This window comes from Mesoplodon bidens, assembly GCF_964165515.1.
Source record: "Mesoplodon bidens genome assembly, chromosome: 19".
NCBI lineage: Eukaryota > Metazoa > Chordata > Mammalia > Artiodactyla > Ziphiidae > Mesoplodon > Mesoplodon bidens.
The window spans coordinates 46,115,920-46,142,094 of NC_138179.1; the positions used below are offsets into that span (position 1 = coordinate 46,115,920).

The 26,175-nt window shown below is 46.4% G+C and overlaps 1 protein-coding gene across 2 annotated transcripts in view; it reads left to right on the plus strand.

The window, feature by feature from the left end:
- Nucleotides 1-4,433: 4,433 nt before the first annotated feature.
- PECAM1 (platelet and endothelial cell adhesion molecule 1) overlaps nt 4,434-26,175 on the plus strand; it is a 53,770-nt gene continuing 32,028 nt past the window's right edge. The window contains exons 1-6 of one of the 2 annotated variants that reach the window (XM_081219728.1): nt 4,434-4,698; nt 4,785-4,811; nt 13,552-13,845; nt 17,717-18,022; nt 21,142-21,417; nt 24,746-24,994. In XM_081219728.1, coding sequence (XP_081075854.1) covers nt 4,635-4,698; nt 4,785-4,811; nt 13,552-13,845; nt 17,717-18,022; nt 21,142-21,417; nt 24,746-24,994 — 1,216 coding nt within the window. In that variant the 5' untranslated portion in view covers nt 4,434-4,634. The remainder of the gene's footprint in view (nt 4,699-4,784; nt 4,812-13,551; nt 13,846-17,716; nt 18,023-21,141; nt 21,418-24,745; nt 24,995-26,175) is intronic. The other variant, XM_081219727.1, reaches the window with a different exon arrangement.

Consider the following 26,175-nt stretch of genomic DNA (forward strand, 5'->3'; position numbering starts at 1 on the left):
TATGTAATTGATAAAGGACTTATATTCAGAAAATATAAAGAATTCTAAAAGCACAACACTAAGAAAACAAGCAACCTAGCTAATAACTGAGCAGAAGATTTTTTTTTTTTTTTTTTTTTTTTTTTTCCGGTACACGGGCCTCTCACTGTTGTGGCCTCTCCCATTGCGGGGCACAGGCTCCAGACACGCAGGCTCAGCGGCCATGGCTCGCGGGCCCAGCCGCTCCATGGTATGTGGGATCTTCCCTGACCGGGGCACGAACCCGTGTCCCCTGCATCGGCAGGCAGACTCTCAACCACTGTGCCACCAGGGAAGCCCTGAGCAGAAGATTTTAATAGACCCATTAAATGGCAAATAAGCACACAAAAATATGCTCAATGTCATTAGTCATTAGGTAAATGCAAATTAAAACCATAATAAGAAAGCACTATGCTCCCCACTAGAATGACTAAAATTGAGAAGATTGACCTGCCAAGCGTTGATGAGGATGTGGAGCAACTAGAACTCTCATACATTGCTGGTGGGAATGTAAAATGGTGTTATCAGTTTGGTAAACAGTTTGGTAGATTCTTAAAATGCTAAACATATACCTACCTTATAGCCCATGCATTCCACTCCTAGGTATTTATGCAAGAGAAATGAAAGTATGTGTCCGGACAAAGGCTTGTTCATAGCAGCTCTATTTGTATTAGTTCAAAATTGGAAACAACCCAAATGTCCATTAATAGGTGAATAAGCAAACCCATATTTTCATGCAATGAAATGTTACTCAGCAATAAAAAGGATGAAGTACTTATTATGCTGATTGAAAGAAGATAGACCAAAAAAACCAACAAAAAGTGCATACTGTATGAGTCCATTTAAATAGAATTCTAGAAATACAAACTAACCCATAGTGACAGAAAGCAGATCAGTGTTTGCATAGGGGGTGGTGGATGTGGAGAGAGGGATTCAGGGAAGAAAGGATTGCAAAGGTGAAACTATGTAACTTAGATTGGGACTTGAACCCAAGGTCTGTTAACTGAGATTACACACCTGGTCTCAGGACTTAATGAAGCTCAGGTTCTTGATGTCTCATTGCAGAAAGAATTCAGCAAGAGACAAAATGATAAGTAAGAAGTGGATTTATTCAGAGAGAAACACAAAAGGTGAGAAAGCCACCAGGGTATGGGGTTTGTCGGTTTTTATAGGGGTGGGTAATTTCATAGGCTAATAAGTGGGAGGAGTATTCCAGCCATTTTGGGGAAGGAGTGGGGATTTCCAGGAATTGGGCTACCACCCACTTTTTGACCCTTATGGTCAGCCTTGGAACTGTCATGGCGCCTGTGGGTGTGTCATTTAGCTTGCTGATGTGTTACAGTGAGGTATACTGAAGCTCAAGGTCTAGTGGAAGTCGACTTGTCTGCTGTCTTGGACCTATTTGGTTCTAATCAGTTTATGTTGTGTCCTCAGGCTATGTCATTCTTTTAAAGGTTGTGCCCTGCCCACTTCCCTCCTGTTTCAGTGAGGCACAAGGAAACTTTTGTGGGTGATGTATATATTCACTTTCTTAATTGTGGTGGTCATGTCACGGGGTACACACATGTCAAAACTTCTCTAATTGTAACTTTTATTTATTTAGGCCACACCCAGTGGCTTGCGGGATCTTAGTTCCCCTACCAGGGATTGAACCCGGCCCTCGGCCATGAAAGTGCAGAGTTCTAACCACTAGACCTCCAGGGAATTCCCAAATTGTAAATTTTAAATATGTGCAGTTGTTGTATGTCAGTTATACCTCGATAAAGCTGTTAAAATGTTCAATTTCTTAAAAATTTAAAAGGTAATACAAAAAAAAGATAAAAAGTCACATAACTTAAGAACTAAAAAGTACAGAAAGGTTTACAATGAAAAATTCCTAGTTGCCCAGTTTCCACCACCCACTACAGGTAATAAGAATCTTTTGCATTGCTATCAACTTTACTTAAGTGAATGTTTACCTTTACTGACAATAGTCAATAGTAAGTAGCAATTCAAACAAAGATTTATGTACCCTTAGAGAGTCAGATAATCTGTAGGAGAGCCTGCTGGTCAATGTCCAGTACTGTATTGAAAGAATACACTGTAATCCTTTTTGCCTATTTCTAAACTTCAGATAACTTTTCTGAGAATTCCCTAGTGGTCCAGTGGTTAGGACTCTGAGCAGTCACTGCCAAGGGCACAGGTTCAATCCCTGGCCAGGGAACTAAGATCCCACAAGCTGCACAGTATGGCCAAAAAATATTAAAATTAAAATTAAAAAATAAATTTCAGGTAACTTTTCTTATGTTATCTATGTGTTCATTTCCTTTGTCCATTTTCCTTTTGTATTGTTGATCTTTTTCTTCTTGATTTCTGAGAGCTTTTTACATATCAGAGAGGTTAGCTCTTTGTCTATGATGTGAGTTGCAAATATATTTTCCAGTTTATAGTTTTTCTCTTGCCTGAATTTTTTTTGGGGGTGGGGGGCAAAGCAGAACATTTATTCATGGAGTATAATTTATCAGCCTTTCATATTATGACTTCTGGATTTTAAGTCATAGTTAAACCAGCCTTTGCCCAAGATCATGAGGAATTATTCTATGTTTTCTTCTAGAACTTTTATGTTTCATTTGTACCTTCAGATGGTTGGTCCATTTGGAATTTATTCTGGTGCACAGTGTAAGTTGTGGGATATAATTTTTCTACTTTTCTTTTGAAACATTAACACATTTTTGAAATAAAGCTTTATTTTCTCCTGGTGTTCTAAAAGTACTAGCATTGTGGACGAAACAATGACTAATTTTTATTTTTATTTTTTATTTTATTTTATTTATCTTTTGCGGTATGTGGGCCTCTCACTGTTGTGGCCTCTCCCGTTGCGGAGCACAGGCTCCGGACGCGCAGGCTCAGCGGCCATGGCTCACGGGCCCAGCCGCTCCGAGGCATGTGGGATCTTCCTGGACCGGGGCATGAACCCGTGTCGGCAGGCAGACTCTCAACCACTGAGCCACCAGGGAAGCCCAATGACTAATTTTTAGAAGTTTACTTTGGAACTTAGGGCCATGCGGTGGGACATTTATCAGTATGGCTTGAATGTCACTTTGAGAAGCAAAAGTTGCTTACTCTACAGTTTGTAAAAGTTACCTTTGAAACCAACATTTATTTTATTACTCAGGGCGTTTCCTTTTTTTTCCTGCCAAATCAAAATTTGGTAGCTGGTGGGGGTAATTTCCAGTAGGTTGCCAAAGGAGATAGTTTACAGTGGGGAGTGGAAAATACAAAACAACAAAAGTAAAAAAACACAATAGAAAAAATTCCTTTATGCATGCATTGCTCTCTAACAGCTCTTATCAAAACTTCCATTGAACTGTAGATCACAGAGAGGTATTGTTCTCTAGCTGGAAGCCACCACTTCTTGGTACTTGCCCTGAGGCAGAGAAGTCTTTGGTTTCTCTGGTCCCAGTTCAAATCTGACTTAGCTTTACCATGTGACGGTATTGAAGGGTAGCATTTCAGAAAGCAGCACCGTGACCCCAAGGCAATGATCAACTAATTCAGACAGTACAGTTAACTTGTCCTCTTTCAGTCAGGCATCCATTTTGCTAATGTTTTTGGTCATCTACTAGGTACCAGGCACTGTCCCGCCACCATGGAGCCGGCAGTCCACTTGGGGGAGGAGCAGCCATTATGGCACACGGTAGAAAGTGTCTGACAAAGGAAGACTAGGGAGGTGAGGGGGCCCAGAGGAAGGGCAGCTCAGTGTGGGGAAGACAGGGGACGATGACGATGCTAGAGGACTGATGCCTAAACTGAGTTATGATGAATGGGTAGGAATTCGCCAGAAAAGGAGAGGGGAAAGGGTACTCCAGACAGGGGAAGAGCATTGGCAAAGTCACAGACATGTGATGTGTTCTGGGAACTATAAATTCCAGCAACCAGAGTGTAGGGGCAAGGAAGGAAGAGGTGAGAGACCAGGCTGGAGAGGTAAGTAAGGGCTGGGTCCTGCAGGATTGGAAACTGACTTTCTCTGGAGGGCAATGGGTGGGGGGTAGCCATTACAGGGTCTCCCTGACAAACCTGCCATTTTCTGAAAAAGTCAGCCCTCTCCATGCCTTTGTCAGGAAAGGCAGGAGGTCCAGGTTTAGGCTGTGTGGAAAGAGCCCCCTTGGAGGGGCCAGAGGAAAAACAGAGATTCTGTGAGCGTCCAGGGAGAGAAGCCCTTTGCGGGGAGGTCGGAGAGAGGGAGGAACCCTCTCAGGCTGCCATGAGAAGAGGCCCCCAAATCCAGGCCAGACGCAAGGAGGGTCAGGAGCGCTGAGGCAAATGTCACTTGTGCCTTTTTTTCCCCTCTAAACAAACTAAACAAAGCAGCTGCGCCCGGTGGCCCCTCAGGAAGGCCAGTCATTTCCTGAGGAGATATGAGGCCGCCCAAGCATTGTTCCCGGTTTCCAGCATGGCCGCCATTACCTGACCAGCGCCACGACCGGTCTGTCCGCGGCGCCTGGAGAAGCTCCCACAGGGGTTTCTGCTTTTCACGGGGCAGGTTTCTCAACTCCATCGCGTGGGAAGTGTCTTCTGCCTCCGGGGCATGGCGCAAAAGCAGAACTAACTGCCCGAAGCCTTCGCTCGCTCTCAGGATGCAGCTGGGGTGGACCCAGGGGGGCACGATGTGGCTCCGCGTCCTGCTGACACTTCTGCTCTGTGAGTTTTCACTCTCTTCCCACATCACTTAAACTTCACGAGAATTGAAGCTCGTGAAATCAACATATCTCTCCTGTCTTTTCCAGGTTCAAGCCTCGAGGGTCAAGAAAACTGTAAGTTGTAAAATTCCTACCTGTGACTCTTAAAACTCACGTCAAATTGCTCGGGTTTAATGTTTATAACAGTTCAGAAACATATTCAAATTGTCAGCTAAAGTTGATTCTGCATTTAAAGAAGGTTTTGGAACAAAACACTTATTCTAAGCCAAGTTTTAATCAGCATGTTCTAGAAGTAGCATACATTTTCTAGATCCTGGTGAACTGCTGTTTGTTAGGATTGGGGGACGGCGGTGATAAGAAAGTGATTCCATAATTTGTTTTTTTGTTGTTCTACCATAAATTTCGTTTTTTCATATCCTACCCTATCCCTGATTGTTTATTCACAAACGAGATATAATCAGTTTGTTAAATTCATGAAGTCGGAACGTAGTTTATTTAGTTATTTTAAAAAAATATTTATTCATTTAATTTTGGCTGCGTCGGGTCTTAGTTGCGGCATGCAGGATCTTTCCTTGCGGTGCCGGGGCTTCTCTCTAGCTGTGGCGTCCGGGCTTAGTTGAGGACCTTACCCGTGTAAGATCCAGGGATCAAACCCGTATCCCTTGCACTGGAAGGTGGATTCTTAACCATTGGACCACCAGGGAAGTCCCAAAGTCAGAACATAGTTTAAATTGTTGTTGTGACTTTTTTTTCTCCTAAATGATCTAAAACAGATGAGATATCATTTCCCATCTACCCATGAGGCTACGATGATATCTGCAATATTTTGTGCTTGGACGTGGGAAGTGGGGCTTCTGCCTGTCTTTGAAATCTGGTCTGTCATCCACTTTAGAGCTAATCTTGAATCATTAAGATGAGCAGGTTTGGAGAATTCCCTGGTGGTCCAGTGGTTAGGACTCCATGCTTCTACTGTAGTGGGCACAGGTTCGATCCCTGGTCGGGGAACTAAGATCCTGCGTGCTGTACGGCCGTGCAACACACACACACACACACATGCCCACACACACAAATAGATACGCAGGTTTTGTTTTGTTTCATCTGGACCGTGTGAAGGAGGGGACTGGGCTGGGTCTGGGGGCTGAATAGAGGGAGAGCCCACAGAACAGGATCCCCTTGTCAGAGGTCACTTCATTCCACGCAGAGTCGGGGTGACTGGGTTGCAGACAGTTGTTCAGCTATTTGGAGATGATGTGTGTGGGTGACACTGGTTTGTTGAGCCAAGGCTTGGAGCAGTAGCTCTGCATGGAGAGGGCTCGTGCTGGCCACTTAGCAAAGCCGGTCTGGCAGGTCTCCTGTGCGTGTGTCCATGTGCTTCGATGGGTGTTTGATCCCCATGGCAACCCATGGAGGCAGGATGTCCACTATCTTCATAATCAACCTCATTGACTGATGATATCTCTGCACCTCAGAGAAACAACTGACTTGTCCAAAAAGAGCCGGATAGCAGGACATCAGCACCAGAACCTCCCCTTCCCAAAACCCGAATGTCCGGAGCCTGAAGCCATAGGCCTGACTCAAATCTTTAAAGTCGGGGCTTCCCTGGTGACGCAGTGGTTGAGAGTCCGACTGCCGATGCAGGGGACACGGGTTCGTGCCCCGGTCTGGGAAGATCCCACATGCCGCGGAGCGGCTGGGCCCGTGAGCCGTGGCCGCTGGGCCTGCGTGTCCGGAGCCTGTGCTCCGCAACGGGAGAGGCCACAACAGTGAGAGGCCCGCGTACCGCAAAAAAAAAAAAAAAAACAACTTTAAAGCCACTGTTACTCTGTCTTTCTGAGCCTTTTTCCCAATCTGTAAAATGAGGGTGATGCATCAGTATGAGATGAGATTTGATAAAAAGAGGTGATATGCCAGCCCAGCGTGCGGTGATTAGTAAATAATGGTTTACTATGGTTCTAGCTCACCCACCATCATGGCTCCTGCACCTCCCTCGCTCCAGCCCCTGTGCCCTTGCTGTAGCCCGGACCACACCCTGCCAACACGTGTGCCTCTGGGCTTCTGCTTCTCTTGCTCCAATCTCCCATCCTCGTCCTCACGGGGCAGTAAATCGCTCCCTGCCCAGGTTTCCTAGAGAAAGGTCTTCGTACCTTCGGGGGAGACCTCAGAGCTGCAGGACCCAGAGCCGGGAGGCTCTCCTACTCCCTCCTCAGGCTTCTGACCTGTTTTACGCAAGGTGCCTGTGCAAGGTCACCACGGGGTGCTGGCAGAGTGGGGGCTGGGACCCAGGTCTCACATTGCTCAGGCCACGCAGGACCACGTTGCACGTGCATGACCTGCCAGCCTGCTCCTCGTGGCCTAACTCCACGGCTGAGGTGCTCGGTCCGTCCTGGCCCTTGCTCTCCTTTTACTTCGGGCCCCCGCCCAACCCCAGCCGGCCAGTCTCAGGAGATGACCTCAGCTCCCTCTTCACCTAGAACACAGTGCTGTCTGGAGGGAACTCCCTCCACTTCCCGCCCTGCCCCGGCTTCAGGCTTATCTTCCTCCCCACCCGTCCTCCTGACTTCCCTCCTGGCTTCAGAGGCCGTGTCTATCCCATGGTGGGGCAGGGCCAGCCTGTCCACCTGGGCTCCGAGCCCATCCCTGGCATCACCCTCCTCCCCCAGGATCTCACGCTGTCTTTATTCAGCCTCCACCCCACTTTTAGTATCTATTCTTTCCTTTCAGTCTACAAACATGATTGGTTGCTCTTGGTTTTTTAGGAAAAAGATAAATCACAAACAATCCCCCCCGACCGCTCCCCTGACCCCCCCATTTATCTTGTGCCCCACTCCCTTCCTCAGTCAAACTTCTCCAAAGCCTGGTCTCTAATCACTGTCTCCGCTTCCTCACCTCTCAGACGCCCCTACCTAGCAGGTCTGGCCTTGGCCCCCACGTCTCCCTGCCACGAGAACCCTCTCATAGATGCCATTGACATGTCCAGCCCTTAGCCTTCGGGACCCCGGTGTTAGCACAGAGCCTCTTTCTTTGGCCTCGTAGACCTTCTTCCCTGGTGTTCTCCCACCTTTCTGACAAACCCTCCTTTTATCCCCCGGGAGACTTGGACTTTCCCAGGGTCTCATCCTCTCTGAAGCTCAACCCCCCCGCTCTGTACACCTCCACATGCCCACCCTCTAGTCCACTCCAGCTCTGGCCACTCCCCCGACCATCAAGCTTCCCACGGGGCCAGTGGTTGACATCTCCTAGTGGTCCCCTGGGCCCCTCAGACCAGCTGCGCCACCGGGACTTTGTCTCTGCCCTTATCTTTCTCTGGCTTTGTCTCCGTCAGCCCACGGCACCCATATCCCACTGGGTACCTAATCCAGGAACCTTATCTTCCACTCTTTGCCTCAATCCCCATAGCCAATCAAACAAGTAAAATACATATTACAAATGTTATTATTAATGACATTTAGTACGTTCATGATGTTGTGCAAACATCACCTCTGTCTAGCTCCAGAACATTTTCTTCATCCCCAAAAACAAGTCCTTTTGCAAACACTAAATATTTCTCAAGTCCACCCCTTCCCCTCAGCACCACTGCATCTGCCTGAGCAGAGGCTGCATCAGCTTTCACCTGAACCATCGTCCAGGTTGTTACAGGCCTCCAGTCTCTCCTCCAGCCCACAGTGATCTTTCTAAAGCTCCAGTGTCATCCTGTTACTGCCTCCCCGGCAAAACCCTCAGGACAGGGCCCAGCTTGTCAGCATAGTGGGCAAGGCTCTCTGTTCCGCCCCCTCCTACCTGGCCCCCTGGACCCTCTAGCCTCATACCCTGTCTCCTGTAACCACTGGCGCCCAGAATGCATTGATTTCTCATGTCTCTGTGCCGTGGTACATGCTGTTCTCCTGCCCCGAGCACCCCACCACCCTTTCCTGTCCTGGTCCAAGGCTCAGTTCAGGGGTCACTTCCTTCAGGCTTCCCTTGGCCTCTCCTGGGCAACCCTTCCTCCTGGTGCTTACATGATTGTACTCCAGCTATCTGGGTCCCCACCAGCCTGCACAGTTTAGGACAGCAGGGATGCTTTCTTATTCACCTTGTAATCCCAGCACCTGGCACAGGTGCTCAAGAAATGTCTCACTGAAAGGGACTCGAACTGAACTTGGAGGTACTTGAGATTCAGATGAGCTGGGTCAGCACACTCCATGCTGAGCACTGCAGTTCATCAGAGCCTCCATGCTTCATGGCTCCCTGGATTTTCCTGACAAGGATGGGGGGCCCCTCCTTCTCTACCTACTCCCCCCTTTCTTTCTGAGTCATTTCCAGGTTGAGGGCCGAGTGGCTGGCTGAGTCATGATGTCTCATCTTCCCTGGAGCATCAGCATCCGCTGACGGGTAGCCTGAGGTAGAGGGAAGCAGGTCCCTTTGTTTTAGAATTTGGGGATTTGGCGCTGTGGTCCCTAGGTGGCTTATCTGTGCTGTGGTGACTTTGTTACTTGGATCGTCTCCATCAGCCCCTCATCTCTCCAGGTTGAAAAGATCTGGCCTCTTTAGGTTATTCTACAACCCCGTCCTTCCGTTACAGTTCTGCACATTTTGTGTCCTGTCTCCAAAGAAACGCATACTTGCACATAATCAGAGGTGATTCATGGGCCCCCTGACACCCATCTGTGAACCTCCGGGAGGCCCGGGTTGTAGCAATCACTCTATCGTGTAAATAGTGAGACCTACACACAGGTCTCACTACTGGCTGTTCCTGGAAAGTTTATTCACAAAGAGGATAATATTTTCCATATTATCCTAATAATCAGGTAGAGATTTTTTTTGAATTTTTGAATTTTATATTTTTTTATACAGCAAGTTCTTATTAGTTATCCATTTTATACATATTAGTGTATACATGTCAATCCCAATCTCCCAATTCATCACACCACCACCAGCCCCCCCCACCCCCGCCACTTTCCCCCCTTGGTGTCCATACATTTGTTCTCTACATCAGTCAGGTAGAGATATTTGAAGGTTGGGTGGTGTGTTTGTTATCTATTGCTCCTTAACAAATTATCCAAAACTTAGTGGCTTAAGATAACAATTTATTATCTCACAGTTTCTGAGGGTCAGGAATCTGGGAATGGCTTAGTTGGGTGGTTCTGACTCAGGGTTTGTCAGGAGATTGCAGATAAAATGTTGGTCAGGGTTACAGTTATCTGAGGGCTTGTCTGACGCTGGGGAATCTGCTTTTAAGCCCACTCATGAGGCTGTTCCTCACCATGTGGGTCTCTCCATAGGGGCGCTCATGACATGGCAGCTGGCTTTGTCCAGAGTGAATGATCCCAGAAAAGGAAAGAGTGACCAAGATGAAAGTTGCAATGTCTTTTATAAACTAATCTCAAAAGTCACCTACTGGCACTTCTGCTGTATTGTTGGTCATAAGACCAACCCTGGTCTGATGTGGGAAGGGACCATATGTGGGTGTGATAGCAGAAGGCAAGGCTCACGGGGGCACGTCTTGAAGGCTGGATACCAGAAGGGTGGTGGTCATGGTGATAAAATCTAGGCTGCTGTTCTGTTGCATCAAGTCAATGGGCTGGGATCCGTATCTTGAATAATTTTTTTTTAATATAAATTTATTTATTTATGGCTGCATTGGGTCTTCATTGCTGCGTGTGGGCTTTCCCTAGTTTCAGCGAACAGGGGCTACTCTTCATTGCGGTGCCCTCGGGCTTCTCACTGCAGTGGCTTCTCTTGGTGTGGAGCATGGGCTCTAGGTGCATGAGCTTCAATAGTTGTGGCGCACGGGCTCAGTAGTTGTGGCTCACGGGCTCTAGAGCGCAGGCTCAGTAGTTGTGGCACATGGGCTTAGTTGCTCTGCTGCATGTGGGATTTTCCCGGACCAGGGCTCGAACCCCTGTCCCCTGCATCGGCAGGGGGATCCTTAACCACTGAACCGCCAAGGAAGCCCTGTATCTTGAATAATTTTGTTGTTGTTGTTGTTGCGATACGCGGGCCTCTCACTGTTGTGGCCTCTCCCGTTGTGGAGCACAGGCTCTGGACACACAGGCCCAGCGGTCGTGGCTCACGGGCCCAGCCGCTCCATGGCATGTGGGATCTTCCCAGACCGGGGCACGAACCCGTGTCCCCTGCATCAGCAGGCGGACTCTCAACCACTGCGCCACCAGGGAAGCCCTTGAATAATTTTAAAAAATGCTTTTCCTTCTCCTGTCCTGCCTTCTTCTTCTTTTTTTTTTTTTTTAATTCTTTTGGCCGCACCGCACAGCATGTGGGATCTTAGTTCCCCGACCAGGGATCAAACTCGTACCCCCTGCAGTGGGAGTGCGGAGTCCTAACCACTGGACTGTCAGGGAAATCCCATGTCCTGCCTTCCTTTCTTCTTCCTTGTCTGCTCCCGCTGGCCATGGAAGTGTGTGGTTCCTACCAGGGAATCAGCTGCGTTAATTTATTAAGCAGATGTATATTAGATTTGCTTAGAAAAGCAAGGTAGGCGGAAGCGTCTTGTGCTAGTGCACATCATCCTCTCTAAAAAACTGCTACCTGATGCTTTAGCCAAGTTTGCTTTAAAATTGTTAAACAGTGGTAGAGCTCCCTCGGGATGGTCGGTAGGAGACCCAGGCAGGGCTGGTGCTGAGGCTAGAAGGCCTGGAATAGGGAAGAACTGTGAAATGCAGACTATGAGCCCTAGGTGGGCAGAAACTGTGCCAATCTTACCCTTCTCTGAGCCCCCAGTACTGGGTGCAGTGCCTGGCACAGAGACGCCCCCTTCAATGTCTGCTGAATGAATGGTGCTGAGGAAGCAGGAAGGAGGTGTCAGTCAGGGGCCAGGCATCGGGCAATACAAACCTGCCCCTTCAGTGCTCTCAGCCACCTTGGTTCCATCATTGTTCAAGATTAAAATACCAGGGAAGGCAAGTATTAGTGTTCCTACTTTATAGGAGGAGAGGTGGTAGCCTGGAGAGGTTAAGTAACTCCCAGTGACACCCAGCTAATGACTGTGGGATCAGGAGTTGGGACCGGTGTGCCTGACTTGCTTTCTTCCTGTACCTAGTTCTGTGTCCCAGTCTGGGGTGTACCAGCCATGGGTATGCATTTCATTCAGCATGATGACACTAAAGTAGCCCAACACAGTGGGATGACTAACACCGGGAGTCTGGAGAAGTTTCTGTAATTCACCTGGGAAATTAAAAAATTGTTTGTTTTTTTTCTGAAAAAATTGACTAGAAATATGATTTCAAGAAAGACTTTTAGAGACCCCAAGACTCAAGAGCTGGTATTATATCTGTGACTGACAGAATCTAGCTAACATTTTGCAGGCAATTCATCTGTGCCAGGAACTGTGCTCCAAGAATTTAAACTCAGGTTCTCATTTACACTTACTGTTATTATGTCCATTCTATGGATAAACAAACTGAGGCTCAGAGAAGCTCAGTAACTTACTAAAAGCCACACAGTTTGTGAGCAGAGATGGGATCTGGCCCAGGAAGTCTGACTCTGCACTCATCTTCTGCTCTTTACCATCTCCTGATAGAATCACTGTACTAAACAGCAGGGCGTAAAGTGAAGAAGGAGGTACTGAAGGAATAGGGAGACTTGCCTGTCCCTACCTGGGAAGGGGACGTGTTAATCGATGGGAAACTAAACATGGTTCAAAGAAACTTCTGCTCCGAGAGCTCCCCCAGCAAGCTCCTCAGACCAGGAGCTAATAAGGAATACAGAAAGACAGAAAAGGGAATTCTAAAGATTACTGCTGTAAGAAATAAATTTAAACAATCATCTTGTTTCGTCTCATGACTAATCAGATGCCATTTTTTGTTAAATTGATTGCTCAGAAGAAAAGGCACAAGGATGGTTGTTGTATTCCGTTTAAAACCTGAGACATATTATAGACAAGTTAAATGCTAAGGTGTTCAAAAACAGTTTGACGTTATTAAAAGAGAAAGAAAGACGATTTTTTGCCAGTATCTCTGGCCAGCCACCTTGCTATACCTTTTTTTGTTTGTAAAATGATTTGAGACCACTTATAAAAAATATGTATTATTGTTCAATAGGATAAAATAAATAAGGAAATCAGAATGAGAGGAAAATATGGCAGTCAGATAAAACGGTGACTCTTTTAGCACAGAAAAATGCATCCCAAAGGTTGCTAGAGGTAAAATTTGGGGCCTATACTTTTTAGCAGCCAGAGCAAAAACGGGAAGCAAGATGCATGAGAAAAAGTGGTTTCAAGTTCTCATCCATCTGGTGAGGCTTCTGACTTCATCAGCTAGAAAACACCAGTTGAGACTGTGCTAGTTTGTTCAGGCGGGGGTGGGTGGGTGGAGTGGGGTTGGGGGGACGGTTCCTGGACGTGAGCATGTGATTTCGGAATGGTGGTAGCTATCATTTATCAAGCAATTACCGTGTACCAGGCACTGGTATACCCAGGAAATCACTGGGTAATTTCCTGCTCCTCTTCTGTAAGTCTTACAACAACTTACTATGTAGGCATTATAACCCCATTTTATAGATGAGAACGTTGAGCTCAGAGAGGTTAATCACCCAAGGTCACACCGTAAGTGATGAGCCAGGACTTGAACGTTTGTCTGCTTGAATCCTATGCTCTCTCCAGGGGCCACCATGTGGCAGCTCACAGGCTGCATACATCTTATGGATATGTTTTATTTGTCACACTCCGAAGACTGCCACCTTGTCATGGTGGGAATATGAGCAGCTTAGTATCAGCTGCCTCGTGCTTGACCCGCCACACACAGTCACTACTCACCTGGGACCCCTGGAAACTATACTGCGTGGATGTGATGATACCAATCTGATGGGGTGACGTTGTTTCTGAGATAACAGGTGTGTCTGCTCTCCTTGCCTTGGCCTTTAGCTTTCACCATCAACAGCATCCAGATGCAGATCCTGCCAAAGCAGGAGGTGCACAACGGGGAGAACCTGACCCTGCAGTGTGTTGTGGATGTTAGCACCACCTCGAGTGTCAAGCCTCAGCACCAGGTGCTGTTCTATAAGGATGACGTGCTGTTTCACAACGTCTCCTCCATGGAGAACACAGAGAGTTATTTTATCGCCCAAGCCCGGGTCTATGACGCAGGGACATATAAATGCACTGTGATCCTGAACAACAAGGAGAAAACGACTGCGGAGTACCAGGTGTTGGTGAGAGGTGAGTCCCTGGAATGGAACACAGCTCAGGCAGGTGAAGCGTGAACACATGCAGGAGCCAGAATGGTGACTGACTGAGTCGTAACGCCGGACCTACCTGCCCGGCCATCATCCGTCTCACTCATCTGCCTGACATTTTCCTAACCTGGAAATGCAGGCATTAGACATGCTCCCAGTACACCAGGCTGTTCCTCACCTCCATGCCTTTGCACATGCTCTTTTCTCTCCCTGGAATACCCTCTTCATCTCATCTCCTCGTGAACTATTTCTCCTTCAACACTCAACTCAGTGATCTCTTCTCTGACACTTTCCCAAACAAAACTGATCTCCCCCATGGTCCCAGTCCTTACAGCTCTTATGCTCTCTCTGCCTTCAGTGGTATTTGTATCAAGGTCATGGGACTGGGTGTTGACTCTGGATTCTGCAGTCACTCTGCCTAGATTCCAATCTGGACAAGTCCTTAACCTCTCTACACTTTAAAATTCTCATCAGTAAAATGGAGATAATAATACTAACGAGCTCAGGAAGTTATTGAGAGGATTAAAAGATATCCTGTTAGTAAAGAGCTTAGTGCAATTTCCAGCACATAATGAGTTTCCAATAAGCGGCAATTACTATTTCACTCGATATTGCAACTTTCTCACATATCTGTCTGCCCTTCTGGATTATGAGATCCTGAGGGAAAAGATGGTGTTTGGTCTATTTTTGTATCTCAAACAAACAAACAAAAATCTGGCTCATAGTAGGCACTCAATAAATGACTGTGGAATAAGTTAAACAGTTGAAAACAGCAAGTAGAAATAGAGATGGAAAAACAAGAGAAATATCATTGTGGGAAATTTGGGTCATAGAGTTCCATCCATCCATTCATTCATTGATTTACTCCTTCAAGAAGCATGTCCCAAGGCTGCAAGTCAGGGAAAAAAAATAGATGCTAGACACGAAAATGCATCAGACAGGTCCTAGCTCTGGACGCAGTTACAGTCCTGTGGGGAAGAGAGACAAGTAAACAAATCATTGAGGTCCAACGGTCATCTGATCTGAGCGCCTTGGGAGCTCAGCGGTGGGAGGAAACAATTCTGCCTAGTGAAGTTAGGGACGGCTTCCTGGAAGAAGGGACACTGGGTCCAGATATAGAAGATCGTGTGGGAATTTGCTTGATGGTGAAGTGGGACAGAGAAAAGGGATGTAGCATAAGAGTGAAAGCGCAGAGGCTGAGAAAGAGGTTGCCAACCCAGCAGAGTGCCCCTCGGTCAAATTCTCCGACCTCCTGAAGACAGGTCTTCATGTCCTGTCTCTAAAATAGAGATCACTGGGAATCTGCGTGTACCCTTGAAGCTTGCTTTGTGATTTTTTTTTGGTTTTTTTATAAATTTATTTATTTATTTTGGGCTGCATTGAGTCTTCGTTGCTGCGCATGGGCTTTCTCAAGTTGCGGTGAGCGTGGGCTACTCTTCATTGCTGTGGGGTGGCTTCTCTTGTTGCGGAGCATGGACTCTAGGCGCACGGGCTTCAGTAGTTGTGGCTCATGGGCTCAGTAGTTGTGGCTTGCGGACTCTAGGCGTGCAGGCTCAGTAGTTGTGGTGCACGGGCTTAGTTGCTCCACAGCATGTGGGATCTTCCGGGGACCAGGGCTCAAGCCCATGTCCCCTGCATTGGCAGGCGGATTCTTAACCACTGAGCCACCAGGGAAGTCCCGGTTGTTTTGTTTTGAGGATTAAATGGGTAGCAGATGAAGCCTTCTTAATGATGGAGTGTTGGATGAATGAATGGCCCGTCGTGTGCGAGGTGCTTGCCCAGACCATCCTTAGAAAGAAATAACCCTTTCATCAAACAAGAAGCAGGAAGAACCAGTGGGCAAGTGTTTGGGGGCGTTTTCCTTTCAAAAGTATACAACCTCTGGCCACCTTCCCGTCAGGCTTTGAGGCTCACACGGGAGAACGTGACTGCCTCACCTCCCAGGCCAGTTCCTCCCTGGGTGTCCTCTGGTCTGTCGGGGCACAGCTGGCCAGACATCCCTTTGTGTCACCAGGGGCAACAGCCACAGGGATGCAGACCAGCCCTCCTCCATCTCCACTGCGGACAGGGGAGGAGCCAACAGGTCTAGGTATTCACGTTAGTGATGAGGAAAGATTGGCAGGCCAAGAGTTTGGGAAATGTACGTTGAAAAGAAATGCGCTGGCAAACTTGGATGATTTAATGGATACAGTGTGTGAATTCAGCCCTGTGCCTCCTTGACAGCTGCTGACATAACTGTCATTTCTGCACTTTTGAGCTCACTTCTGTGATCAAAATAGTCATTCATACTATCATTACCTCCAGTAATAAGAAATATCACTTATCAGGCCCTCATGAGATAAACAGTTCTAAGTGCTTTACACATGTTTTCCTCCTGCAATTGCACTGGCAGATAAGCCTGGTCCCTCCCATGTACAGGTGTGGCTGCTGGCGCTCGGAGAGGTTGGGTGGACTGGTCCCATAGAAGGCAGAGCCAGAATGAGAACCAAGATCTATCTGACTCCACAGTTCTCTTGATTATTATGATAGGGTTTTGAAGTAGACCAAAGGCAATTCATTCATTCATCAACCATTTATCGAGTGCCCACTCTGAGCCAGGCTGAGGACCCAACCATGAATAAGACATGACCCCGTCCCTTGCGGACCTCGTGTGGGGCAGGGAAACACCTTTTCAAACAGCTGCCACCAGAAGTAACAGCAGTGGTGAGAACACAGTACAGATCTCCTTCCCAAGAGGACAGCCCTCCATCTCTGACCTGGGTGGGTCAAGAAAAAAGGTTCATGAGTCGTAGGTGACTGGGGGAGGTGGCACATCCAGGAAGAGGCAGTTTTAGGATACAAGCAAGTCTGTCTGACTCCAAGGTGGAATTCATGATCCCCAGACCACGGGGCCCGGATGGGACATCTAGTCTCTGCCAGGCTCTCCTGGCTCCCCCGAATCTGACCTTGGCTCATCACCCATTGTATTTTCCCCTCCAGCCCTTCCTTGACTCCGGACGGCCCTCCTGAAAAGCCACTGCTATCACTTGGCACAAGCAGATCCCCATGCACATGTGCGCCCTGAAATGCCTGTCCTTAGCCCTCATCCCACCTCATGTGTCCAAATAACCCCCTCCCTTCAAGATTCCTCTCAGGCCCTATTGCTTTCTAGGATCTTCTCTGATCCCCCCAGGCAAAGAGGGCCTCCTCCTTTCCCGACTGCTCACTGTCTCTATGACACACTCTGATGCTTGGTTATTTTCAGCTTTGCTTTTTGAACTGAGAGGCCACGCCTCCCTCCTCTCCCCTGGCCCTCCAACCTCTGGCTCTGGAGTCACACAGACCTGGAGTCGAGTCTCAGCTCTGGGGCTTGACGGCTGTGAGCTTTTGGATGAGTCTTGAACCTCTCTGAGTATTACCTTCTTCATCTGTAAAATGGGCATACTTTTCTCTTTCCTGCCCACCCAAGAGTTTTATTATGAGAATTAGAAAATTGGGTCATGGATATAAAGTCAATCCTAGCTTGTGGTAGGCATTCAATAAATTATAACAACAATCACAATAATATCCATAAATACTGGCTGTTTTGTTTTGTTTTTAACTCTATCAGTTGGGATGATTGCCTTCCCAATGGAGTTATAAACATTGAAAGCACCAACCACATCTTAAACATATTTTATATTTTTCAAATATAAAATATACCGTACCTGGTACGGTGCTGGAAACATACTCGCTCAATAATTACCTGGTAGGTAGCACTGAGGTTCTGGGAACAAAACAAAAGAACCCTCCGATGGGTCAGCCACAGTGACTCAGCTGAGGGATGCTTGTGCCACTGGAGCAAACATACTAACGGACTTTCTCTTCCCCCAAAGGAGTGTCCGATCCCAGGGTGACGCTGGACAAGAAGGAGGTCATAGAAGGCGGGGTCGTGATGGTCAACTGCTCTGTCCCGGAGGAAAAGGCTCCAATACATTTCACAATTGAAAAATTCGAACTAAATGTAAAAGGTGTCAAGCAAAAAAGAGAAAAAACTTCCCAGAACCAGAATTTTGTGACGCTGAAATTCACAGTTGAGGAGCAAGACCATGCTATATGGTTCCAATGTCAAGCTAGGATCGTTTCCGGAACCCACGTGGAGCCCTCTAGATCCATCAGGAGTGAACTGGTCACCGTGAGGGGTCAGAGTCCTACTCTCCTTTTTATCATTCTTCTGGTTTGCTGGTTTGGTCTGGGGAGAAAGAGCCCAGAATTGGAAAGGGGATGGGGCCTTCTGGCTGGACCGCTGTCTCAAGACTGCTCTTCATCACTTTATGTTTTTCAAACTTTTTGACTGTGACACAGTTAAAAAAATATATATATACATATATATTTCCCAACAACACTTAACCTTAATATATGATGCATTTTGCTATTTTTCTTTCTATTCTCTTTCAGTTTTTTAAAGCACTGGCCTCGACTCCCTGAAATGATGCCTTGTGTGACCTGCAGTTTGGAAACCATGGCTTTAAGCCACCGAGGATCAGACACCAGGAAGTAGGGTCTGGAGGGGATCCAGAGGGAAGGGGGGCCAGGTCCTCAGCCTTTGCCGCCCAGGTTTTTTTTGTTTTTTTTTAATTTATTTATTTTGGCTGCGCTGGGTCTTAGTTGCAGCATGCGGGATCCTTTTTAGTTGCGGCATGCGGACTTTGAGTTGCGGCATGCGTGCGGGATCTAGTTCCCTGACCAGGGATCGGACCCGGGCCCCCCTGCATTGAGAGCGTGGAGTCTCACCCACTGGACCCCCAGGGAAGTCCCTCTGCCTCCCACATTTGATGAGGGACTCCACTCTTCTACCCGCCCTTCCATCCCCAAGACATTGGACAAATAGGAAACAAATGAGGTGACCTGAGAAATGCTCTCAGGAGAGAAAGGCAACAGCAGAGGGGAGCCTGGGTGTCAGTGTCCAGGACAGAGAGAGCTCAGAGCTCCAGGTTAGGCAACCAGCAGCTCCCGGTGACCTGAGAGGGAAGCGGTTGTGAAGCAGGGAGGAATCAGGAGAAGGCACAGTCTACTGCAGAGAGCCGCAAATGTATTCGGGATAGGAGCCCTAAAGCTTATCATAAACGACCCTCTGCTTTTGGTACCTTACTTCACCTCTGCCCATTGTGTATGCATAATACTTTATTTTGTGTATATATTTACTATATAGTATTATGTATATATAATACATAGTATTTTTTATATACGATATGTTTCTTATTATAATACGTGGTGTGGGTTAAATTTTCAGAAAATATGGTACTATGTAAAGTATAAAGTGACAGTCTTCATAGTAAGTACCACTACTCAGAGAAAACCCTTGTGTAGTCTTCTAGACTTGTTCTGCTCATTCATCATGTACACACACAATTTTTGTTTGTTTTTCTTTGTTTTTACAAAAAAATAGGACCAGTCAAACATTCTATCTTATAACTTCTGTTTAACAACCATAACATATATGGACTTTTGTCCATATCACGAAATACAGATCTTTATCATTTTAGTGGCAACTTGGAATCCTGTGCCCTAATATATTTGCCTCGTTTTCTATTGATGGACATTTAGGTATTTCCCCACATTTTTGCTATTAAGACAATCTTGCTTATACTTATAACTTATACATACTTATACCTTCTGTACTTTCGTGAGTATTTTATTATTATTTATTGGTCAAATTGTGGATTCAAATGTTTTGTGCATTTGCAGTATTGAAAGATATCGCCAAAGTGCTCCTCCAAATGGATGAACATTTCCATCAAAAGTGTTCCATTTTCCCACATCCTCACCAACACAGAATATCATCAATGTTTTGTTATCTTTGGCAATCTGATTGAGGTGCAGTGATATATCATTGCTGTGATTTGTATTTCTTTGGTCTTCCGTGAGGTTGAGTATGCTTTTTATGTTTATTGGTCTGTTACATGTCCGCCCCCATAAACTGCCTGTTCATACACACTTTGCCCATATTTACCACTTCTGGTTGATTGGTTTGAGCCCTTTATAAATTAAAGGAATGTGCTCTTTGTCAGGTACTATGCAAATATTTTACTCAGTTTGTCATGTGTCCTATTTTTTATTTCCATGAAGAAGCTTTTAATCTTTAGTTAATCAAATTTATGCACCTTTTGGGAATTCCCTGGCTGTCTAGTGGTTAGGACTCAGCACTTTCACTGCCATAGGCCCAGGTTCGATCCCTGGTCTGGGAATTAAGATTCTACAAGCTGCACAGCACAGCCAAAAAAAAACCAAAACAAAACTATGCATCTTTTTTCCTTACGGTATCCAGTTCTGTGATTCACACCTAAAGTTCCTCCACACTCCAAGATTATTAAAGAAAAAATGCACCTATGTTTTCTTTTACTGTTTCTGTGCTTTAATGTTTTTTTTTCTTCCACATTTAGATCTCTGGTGCATCTGGAGTTAGTTAGACGCTCTCTCTTTTTGACTTTTACTCAGGAAAAGACTTTTTTTTAATTATACCTTTTTATGGTGAAGTTAAATGACTTTACAGTAAAAAAAAAGAATATTAAAGTATTATATTACTCTGAATTCACTTTTGACATTTTTTAATGTTCTTATCTGCATTTTACATAGTTGTAATCTGTGTACATACTCCCTTACGCACTGCTGTTTTTTTGGTGGGAGCAAAGGCCTGGCCCTATTTCTCTCACCATCTCCTGAAGATCCAACACCCTGATATCTGACCCATATTTTATTAAAGCAGTGTTTTTCAAACTGCATGAGTCATGAAATCAATTTAGTCTGTCACAACCAGTATTTTTAAAAAAGAGGTAGAATAGATTAGAAATCACTTTTGGGAGGCATACGGTTATTTAAATATGCATTTCCACGAAGCTGCACTTTGGAAAGCGATGGAATATCTAGGCTGAAATGCCAGAGGCCCATGAAATGGTGTGGTAATTACCTAGGAAATCCTTGTTGGGCAGGGGGAGAGTCTGTTAGTCACTGCTGTGATTATTTCTGAGGTCACTTGAAGAAAGTTCTGTAGATGAGATCTAGGGAAGATGGTTTGGCCTTAGGGAAGCTCAAGAAAGTTAGAGAACTGAAGTTAAGAAGAAGGCTGAAGATGCAAGAATGAGCGAGAGGGGAGGGAGCATCAAAGCAGCCTAGGCTAAGGTTTTTGAGAGGAAAGGTTGAATTTTTTTAATTAATAAGGAAAAACTGGTTGGTATGAAAAAGAACAGAAAAGGGGAGGAAGTGCCTTTCCCCCTCACCCAGGTTTGAACCTGAATCCAACCAGCTTGTCCTCTTCTTGTAGAATCCTTCTCTAATCCCAAGTTCCACATCAGCCCCAAGGGAACGATCATAGAAGGGGATGATCTCCACATCAAGTGCACCATTCAAGTGACGCACCTGGCCCAGTCATTTCCGGAAATCATAATCCAGAAGGACAAGGTGATTGTAGCACACAGCAGGCACGGCAACGAGGCTGTGTACTCAGTGATGGCCATGGTGGAGCACAACGGCAACTACACGTGCAAAGTGGAAGCCAGCCGCATATCCAAGGTCAGCAGCATCGTGGTCAACATAACAGGTAGGGCTGCTGCTGGAGGGTGTCGGCATATGGCGGGCTCAAGAAGCTGCTGTGCTGAAATCCAGGATGGACAGTGAGAGCTGACCCTTCTGCTCCTGCTGGTCTGAATGAATGTGCTCAGGCAGGGCCATGGTGCTGGTGGGGAAAAGTCAGTACAGAGCAAGTAAGCCATTCACTGTGGTGGTTGAGGGTGCAGGTTGTGGCATCAGATCCCAACCCGGCCACTCAGTACCTCTGTGACCTTGGGTGCGTTATTGACCTTCCCCTTGCCACAACTCTGAGATGGGGATAATGACAGCCCTCTAGGACTCTTACAAGGACCAAATGACATCACCCTGCCATAAAGGGCCGCATATAGAGTAAGCACTCGGTGAAATATTTGTCAGCTGGTGTTTCTATTATTACATCACGTTTTTCTTTCCTCTGTGCCAAATACTATGCTAGACCCCTGTATCCATGTGCAGGTCCTATGACAGGGTCAGGAATGAGAAAGCATTACTAAACTCAAAAATACTAGTCCCAGTTCCTCTTTGTTGAATACTGTGTGCCTGGTTTACATATATTTTCATTTCAAGCTCACAACTGTAGTATAAGGTAAGAATTATGACTCTGGCTTTATGGAGGTGGAAGCTGAAGCTGAGAGGTTAGGTCACTCACCCAGCAATTAGAGGGCTGCCAAGTGGCAGAGCAAGGGTCACCCCCAGGCCTGTTAGAGTTCCAAACCCATGTACCTAAAAGTTCCGTTGGACTCCTTCCTCCTTTTCCTGGCTTTACTTTTCCAAAAGTACTCTACCTTGGGAATTCCCTGATGGTCCAGTGGTTAGGACTTGGCCCTTTCACTGCTGGGGCCCAGGTTTGATCCCTGGTTGGGGAGCAAAGATCACATAAGCCGTGTGGCCTCTGCCTCTTCCCGTGTGCTGTATGTATTCAGGCACTAGAATGTAAGCTGATGAGGGCAGGAACATTATCTATTTTATCCAGTGCTATATTCTTAACACCTAGAACAGTGCCTGGCACATACTAGGCATTCAGTACCTATTTGTTGGATGAACAGATGAGCATTGGATAACAGTGTTCCAGAGACAGAGAGAGTCAGCACTTCTTGGTTCCCAAGTGAAAGTGTTCATTCATTCATCATTTGTTCACTCGTTTACTGAAAGCCTCCTCTGTGTCAAGCACAGAGTGTATAGTCACAGTGACAGTCACCAGTATCATAGGTAGGCTGCCAACTACCCAACTAGGTGATTGGCATGTGTTGGACCCTGCTAGCAATTTAGTTTATTATTGAGAATGACAGATGTTTTGATGGCACATATTTTTCACTGATAAAATATAATTATCTCATTAGACAACAGTATTCAGTTCAACGTAAGTTGAGCACCTTCTGTATGCTGGGCAACTTTTGGGGGATAGGGAGCTGCCTAAGGCCAAGCTTTGCCTTTGAAGAATTCACAGACATAAATAGATCATGAGAATGCAATGCAATGAACAACTACATTAAAGGGATGGGTGTACTGCTGTGGGAGCTGCAGGGACCACGTGACAAACACATGGGCCGTTTCACCAGTTAGAGCAGCACCCCGACCCCTCAGGCCAGCCTACTTGAGGGAAACATAAAGCATCTTTGGACCATAAGATACTATTGTTGTAGCTGATACCCCACATCCAGAAGTCCAAGTCATGCGGGGTATACAAGTCAACCAGCAGATGAGTCTCCCTGGCCCAAGAAAGCAGAGTGTTAGACTCGGCTCGCCTTTCCCATCCCCTCAGCCTGGTGCTCTGTGGTCCTGTTCCACGTAGAGCTGCCGGAGCCATGCCAGGGCTGGCAGGCAACACCCCCACGTTCAAGTGCTGCAAGCCGTTGGACGTGGCTCCAGGCCCACTTAAGCATCTGGTTTTCCACTCCTCTGTTGCTATCAAGCCTCACTGTAAGTGGCTGTATATAGTGATGTTGGAGAATCACAATAATTTTGTGAACAAAAAAATCATTGAATTAGTAATTTGTCTTTGGATTGAAAGTGGGTTTCCTTCACCCCTCACTGTCCACCTTTTCAGACCCAATCTGCCACCAAGTGCTGCCAGGACTCTCAACTCTGCCCTGTCATCTTGTCTCTACAATCACACCCTAACTCTGGCCCTCACACCAGGATGGTTGCAGGGGTTCCCCAAGCATCTCTGCTCCCATTCATCCTTCAGCCAACCTGTAGGAGAAGCACCTATTCGACATCATTATTCAGGGGCTTAGCCGCCTTCACCTTGACTCCACCCGCTTCCAAACATCCCATCCCGCTCTGCCTGGAACATCCTTTCCCCTTAGCCACTGGAAAACCTCTGTTGTCCTTAAAGACCAAGCCTCACATCTCCCTCTAGGCTCCCCCAGGCAGAGTCCCATGGTCACACCTCAGTCCCCATCACACTCTTCTCCTGTCTTCACGGTCAACCGTCGCTATAAAGATTTAGCATCCTTCTCCACCTCCCTGGGTGAGCTCTTGAAAGACCAGGTCTGTGGCTCTATTCATCTGACAACATTGATACTTAGCACAGAGCCTGGCACATTGTAGGAACTCAGTAAATATTTGTTCAGTGAGTGAACAAAAGACCCATCCTTGTTAACCCCCATGATGGTCCAGCTGGTCTGTTTACGTTACCCCCGTTACAAACAGACATTCCCTGACAACATTGTATTCCTAATTCTAAACCACTGTGCACCCACCCTAGCAAGCTGTTTTATATTTTTTGCATTTTTGTTTACATGTTTTTATTTTTATTTATTTATTTTAAAATAAATTTATGTATTTATTATTTATTTTTGGCCGCATTGGGTCTTCGTTGCTGTGCACGGGCTTTTCTCTAGTTGCAGAGAGCAGGGGCTACTACTGCAAACACTATCTGAATCACCCGCTAGGCTTAAGAACTTTGGAGTCAAGGACTGTTTCTTTTTCATTGCTGTCTCTCCTATGCCAAGCACAGAGATGGCCTGAAATAAATACCTGGGGAATGAAATGAGTGAGTGGATGAATAAATGAGTGAATGTCTGAGTCATTACTTGCTGCATTACAAGTTGGAAAATTTTTCTAATCCATGTCTGTGAAATAAATTGGATTAACGAGGGAGGCAAACCTGCCATTGGAATCCCAGGTGAAAAATGAACCCTGGCTCTTCAATTGTGTGATCATCAGATACATGAGAAGCAAAGGAAAACTTTGTGTAGGAAGTTGGGAAATGGTTCTGTCAAAATCAGCTGGGCCGAAGACCTCTCCATAAACGGGTTTTCGGGCCGGTATCCAGAAACATCTCACCCCATTCCCACTCACTGTTTGTTTTTCAGAGCTGTTTTCCAAGCCAAAGCTGGAATCTTCCGCCACACGTCTGGATCAGGGGGAAGGCCTGAACCTGTGGTGCTCCATCCCAGGAGCACCTCCAGCCAACTTCACCATCCAGAAGGGAGACATGGTTGTGTCGCAGACTCAAAATTTCACTAAGATAGCCTCAGAGTGGGACAGTGGGACATACACCTGCATCGCGGGCATTGGCAAGGTGGTCAAGAGTAGCAACGCGGTCCAGATAGCTGTGTGTGGTGAGTACGTCCTCGCTGGCTCTGAGGGTTTGGGACTGAATGGGAGAAAGGGAATTTTTTGCCAGGCGCCACCCTCTCTGTTCTGAAGGCGGTTCAGACTGAGGCGGGGTAAGAACTCGGGGGAAAGAGGGAGGAGTGGAAACGAGAGACCAAACAGCAGCAAGTGGGTATTTCTGCTCAGAGTACAGGAGAGAGACATCAAGGAAAATGTCGTTGGCAAAAGTCACGTTCATGGCTTTGTTGTGGCTTTATGCTGATGGTGTGGCCTCTGCATCGGCAAGATTCTGCTGCTTGAACAGGCAGCCACCCAAAGGGTCAGGGAGGAAACACTGCCTAGTCGACACTAAACTTTAAGATCTAAGTTCCAGTTTTGGATCCCTATCCTGGCTCACCCGAAGGGCTAGGACTCCCAGTGGGCAGAAGTAGGTACGTGGACCACCCAGAGCCGGGCTTCTTAGACTTGAATGTGCATGCAAAACCGGTGACAGCACAGGTCAGGACGGGGCCAGGTTTTGTATCTCTCACCAGTGCCCTGGGGATGCTGGTGCTGCTGGGCCCTGGACCACACTTTGAGTAGCGGGGTTCTAAATGGATGTGGAACACCAGGCAAGCTGTCACTGTCACTGTTCTTACTCAGTCATGATCCTTCAGTTTAGCCTTCAGTTTAAATCCAGCCAAGATTTTAGTCTCAGCCGAAGCAGGATTTTAGCAGTCATCTACCTCACAAGGAAATAATGTAAGAGACAAATGTGGGTCATTCCATTGTAATTCTTTTTGTTGTTGTAGTTCTTGGGAGGAGGTCGTTTCATTTTATTAGCTTTATAAATAAGCTAATTTTAAAATAATAACCTAGTATAATTCTTGTTTCTGAGGCATGAAATTTACTGTCAGGAGAGGCTGAGGCACTGAGAATTTGTTTTACAATATATTCTGTTTGGGTACTTGTATTTTTTAATATTTTTCTTGTGTCTTTTCTCAATACAAAAAGAAGATATGAATGTGTGTGTATGTGCACATAAGATATGTGAAAATATATGCATATATTTAGGGGGATGTAATGTTCTTCCTGAATTTGTGTCATCCTTTTTTGTTTATATTATTCTCTTTCCCTCTCCCTCCTCAAGAATCTTAAAGGAGTTCTCCAAAGGTAGATAAGGCAGGCAGGCATTTTAAATTCGAGT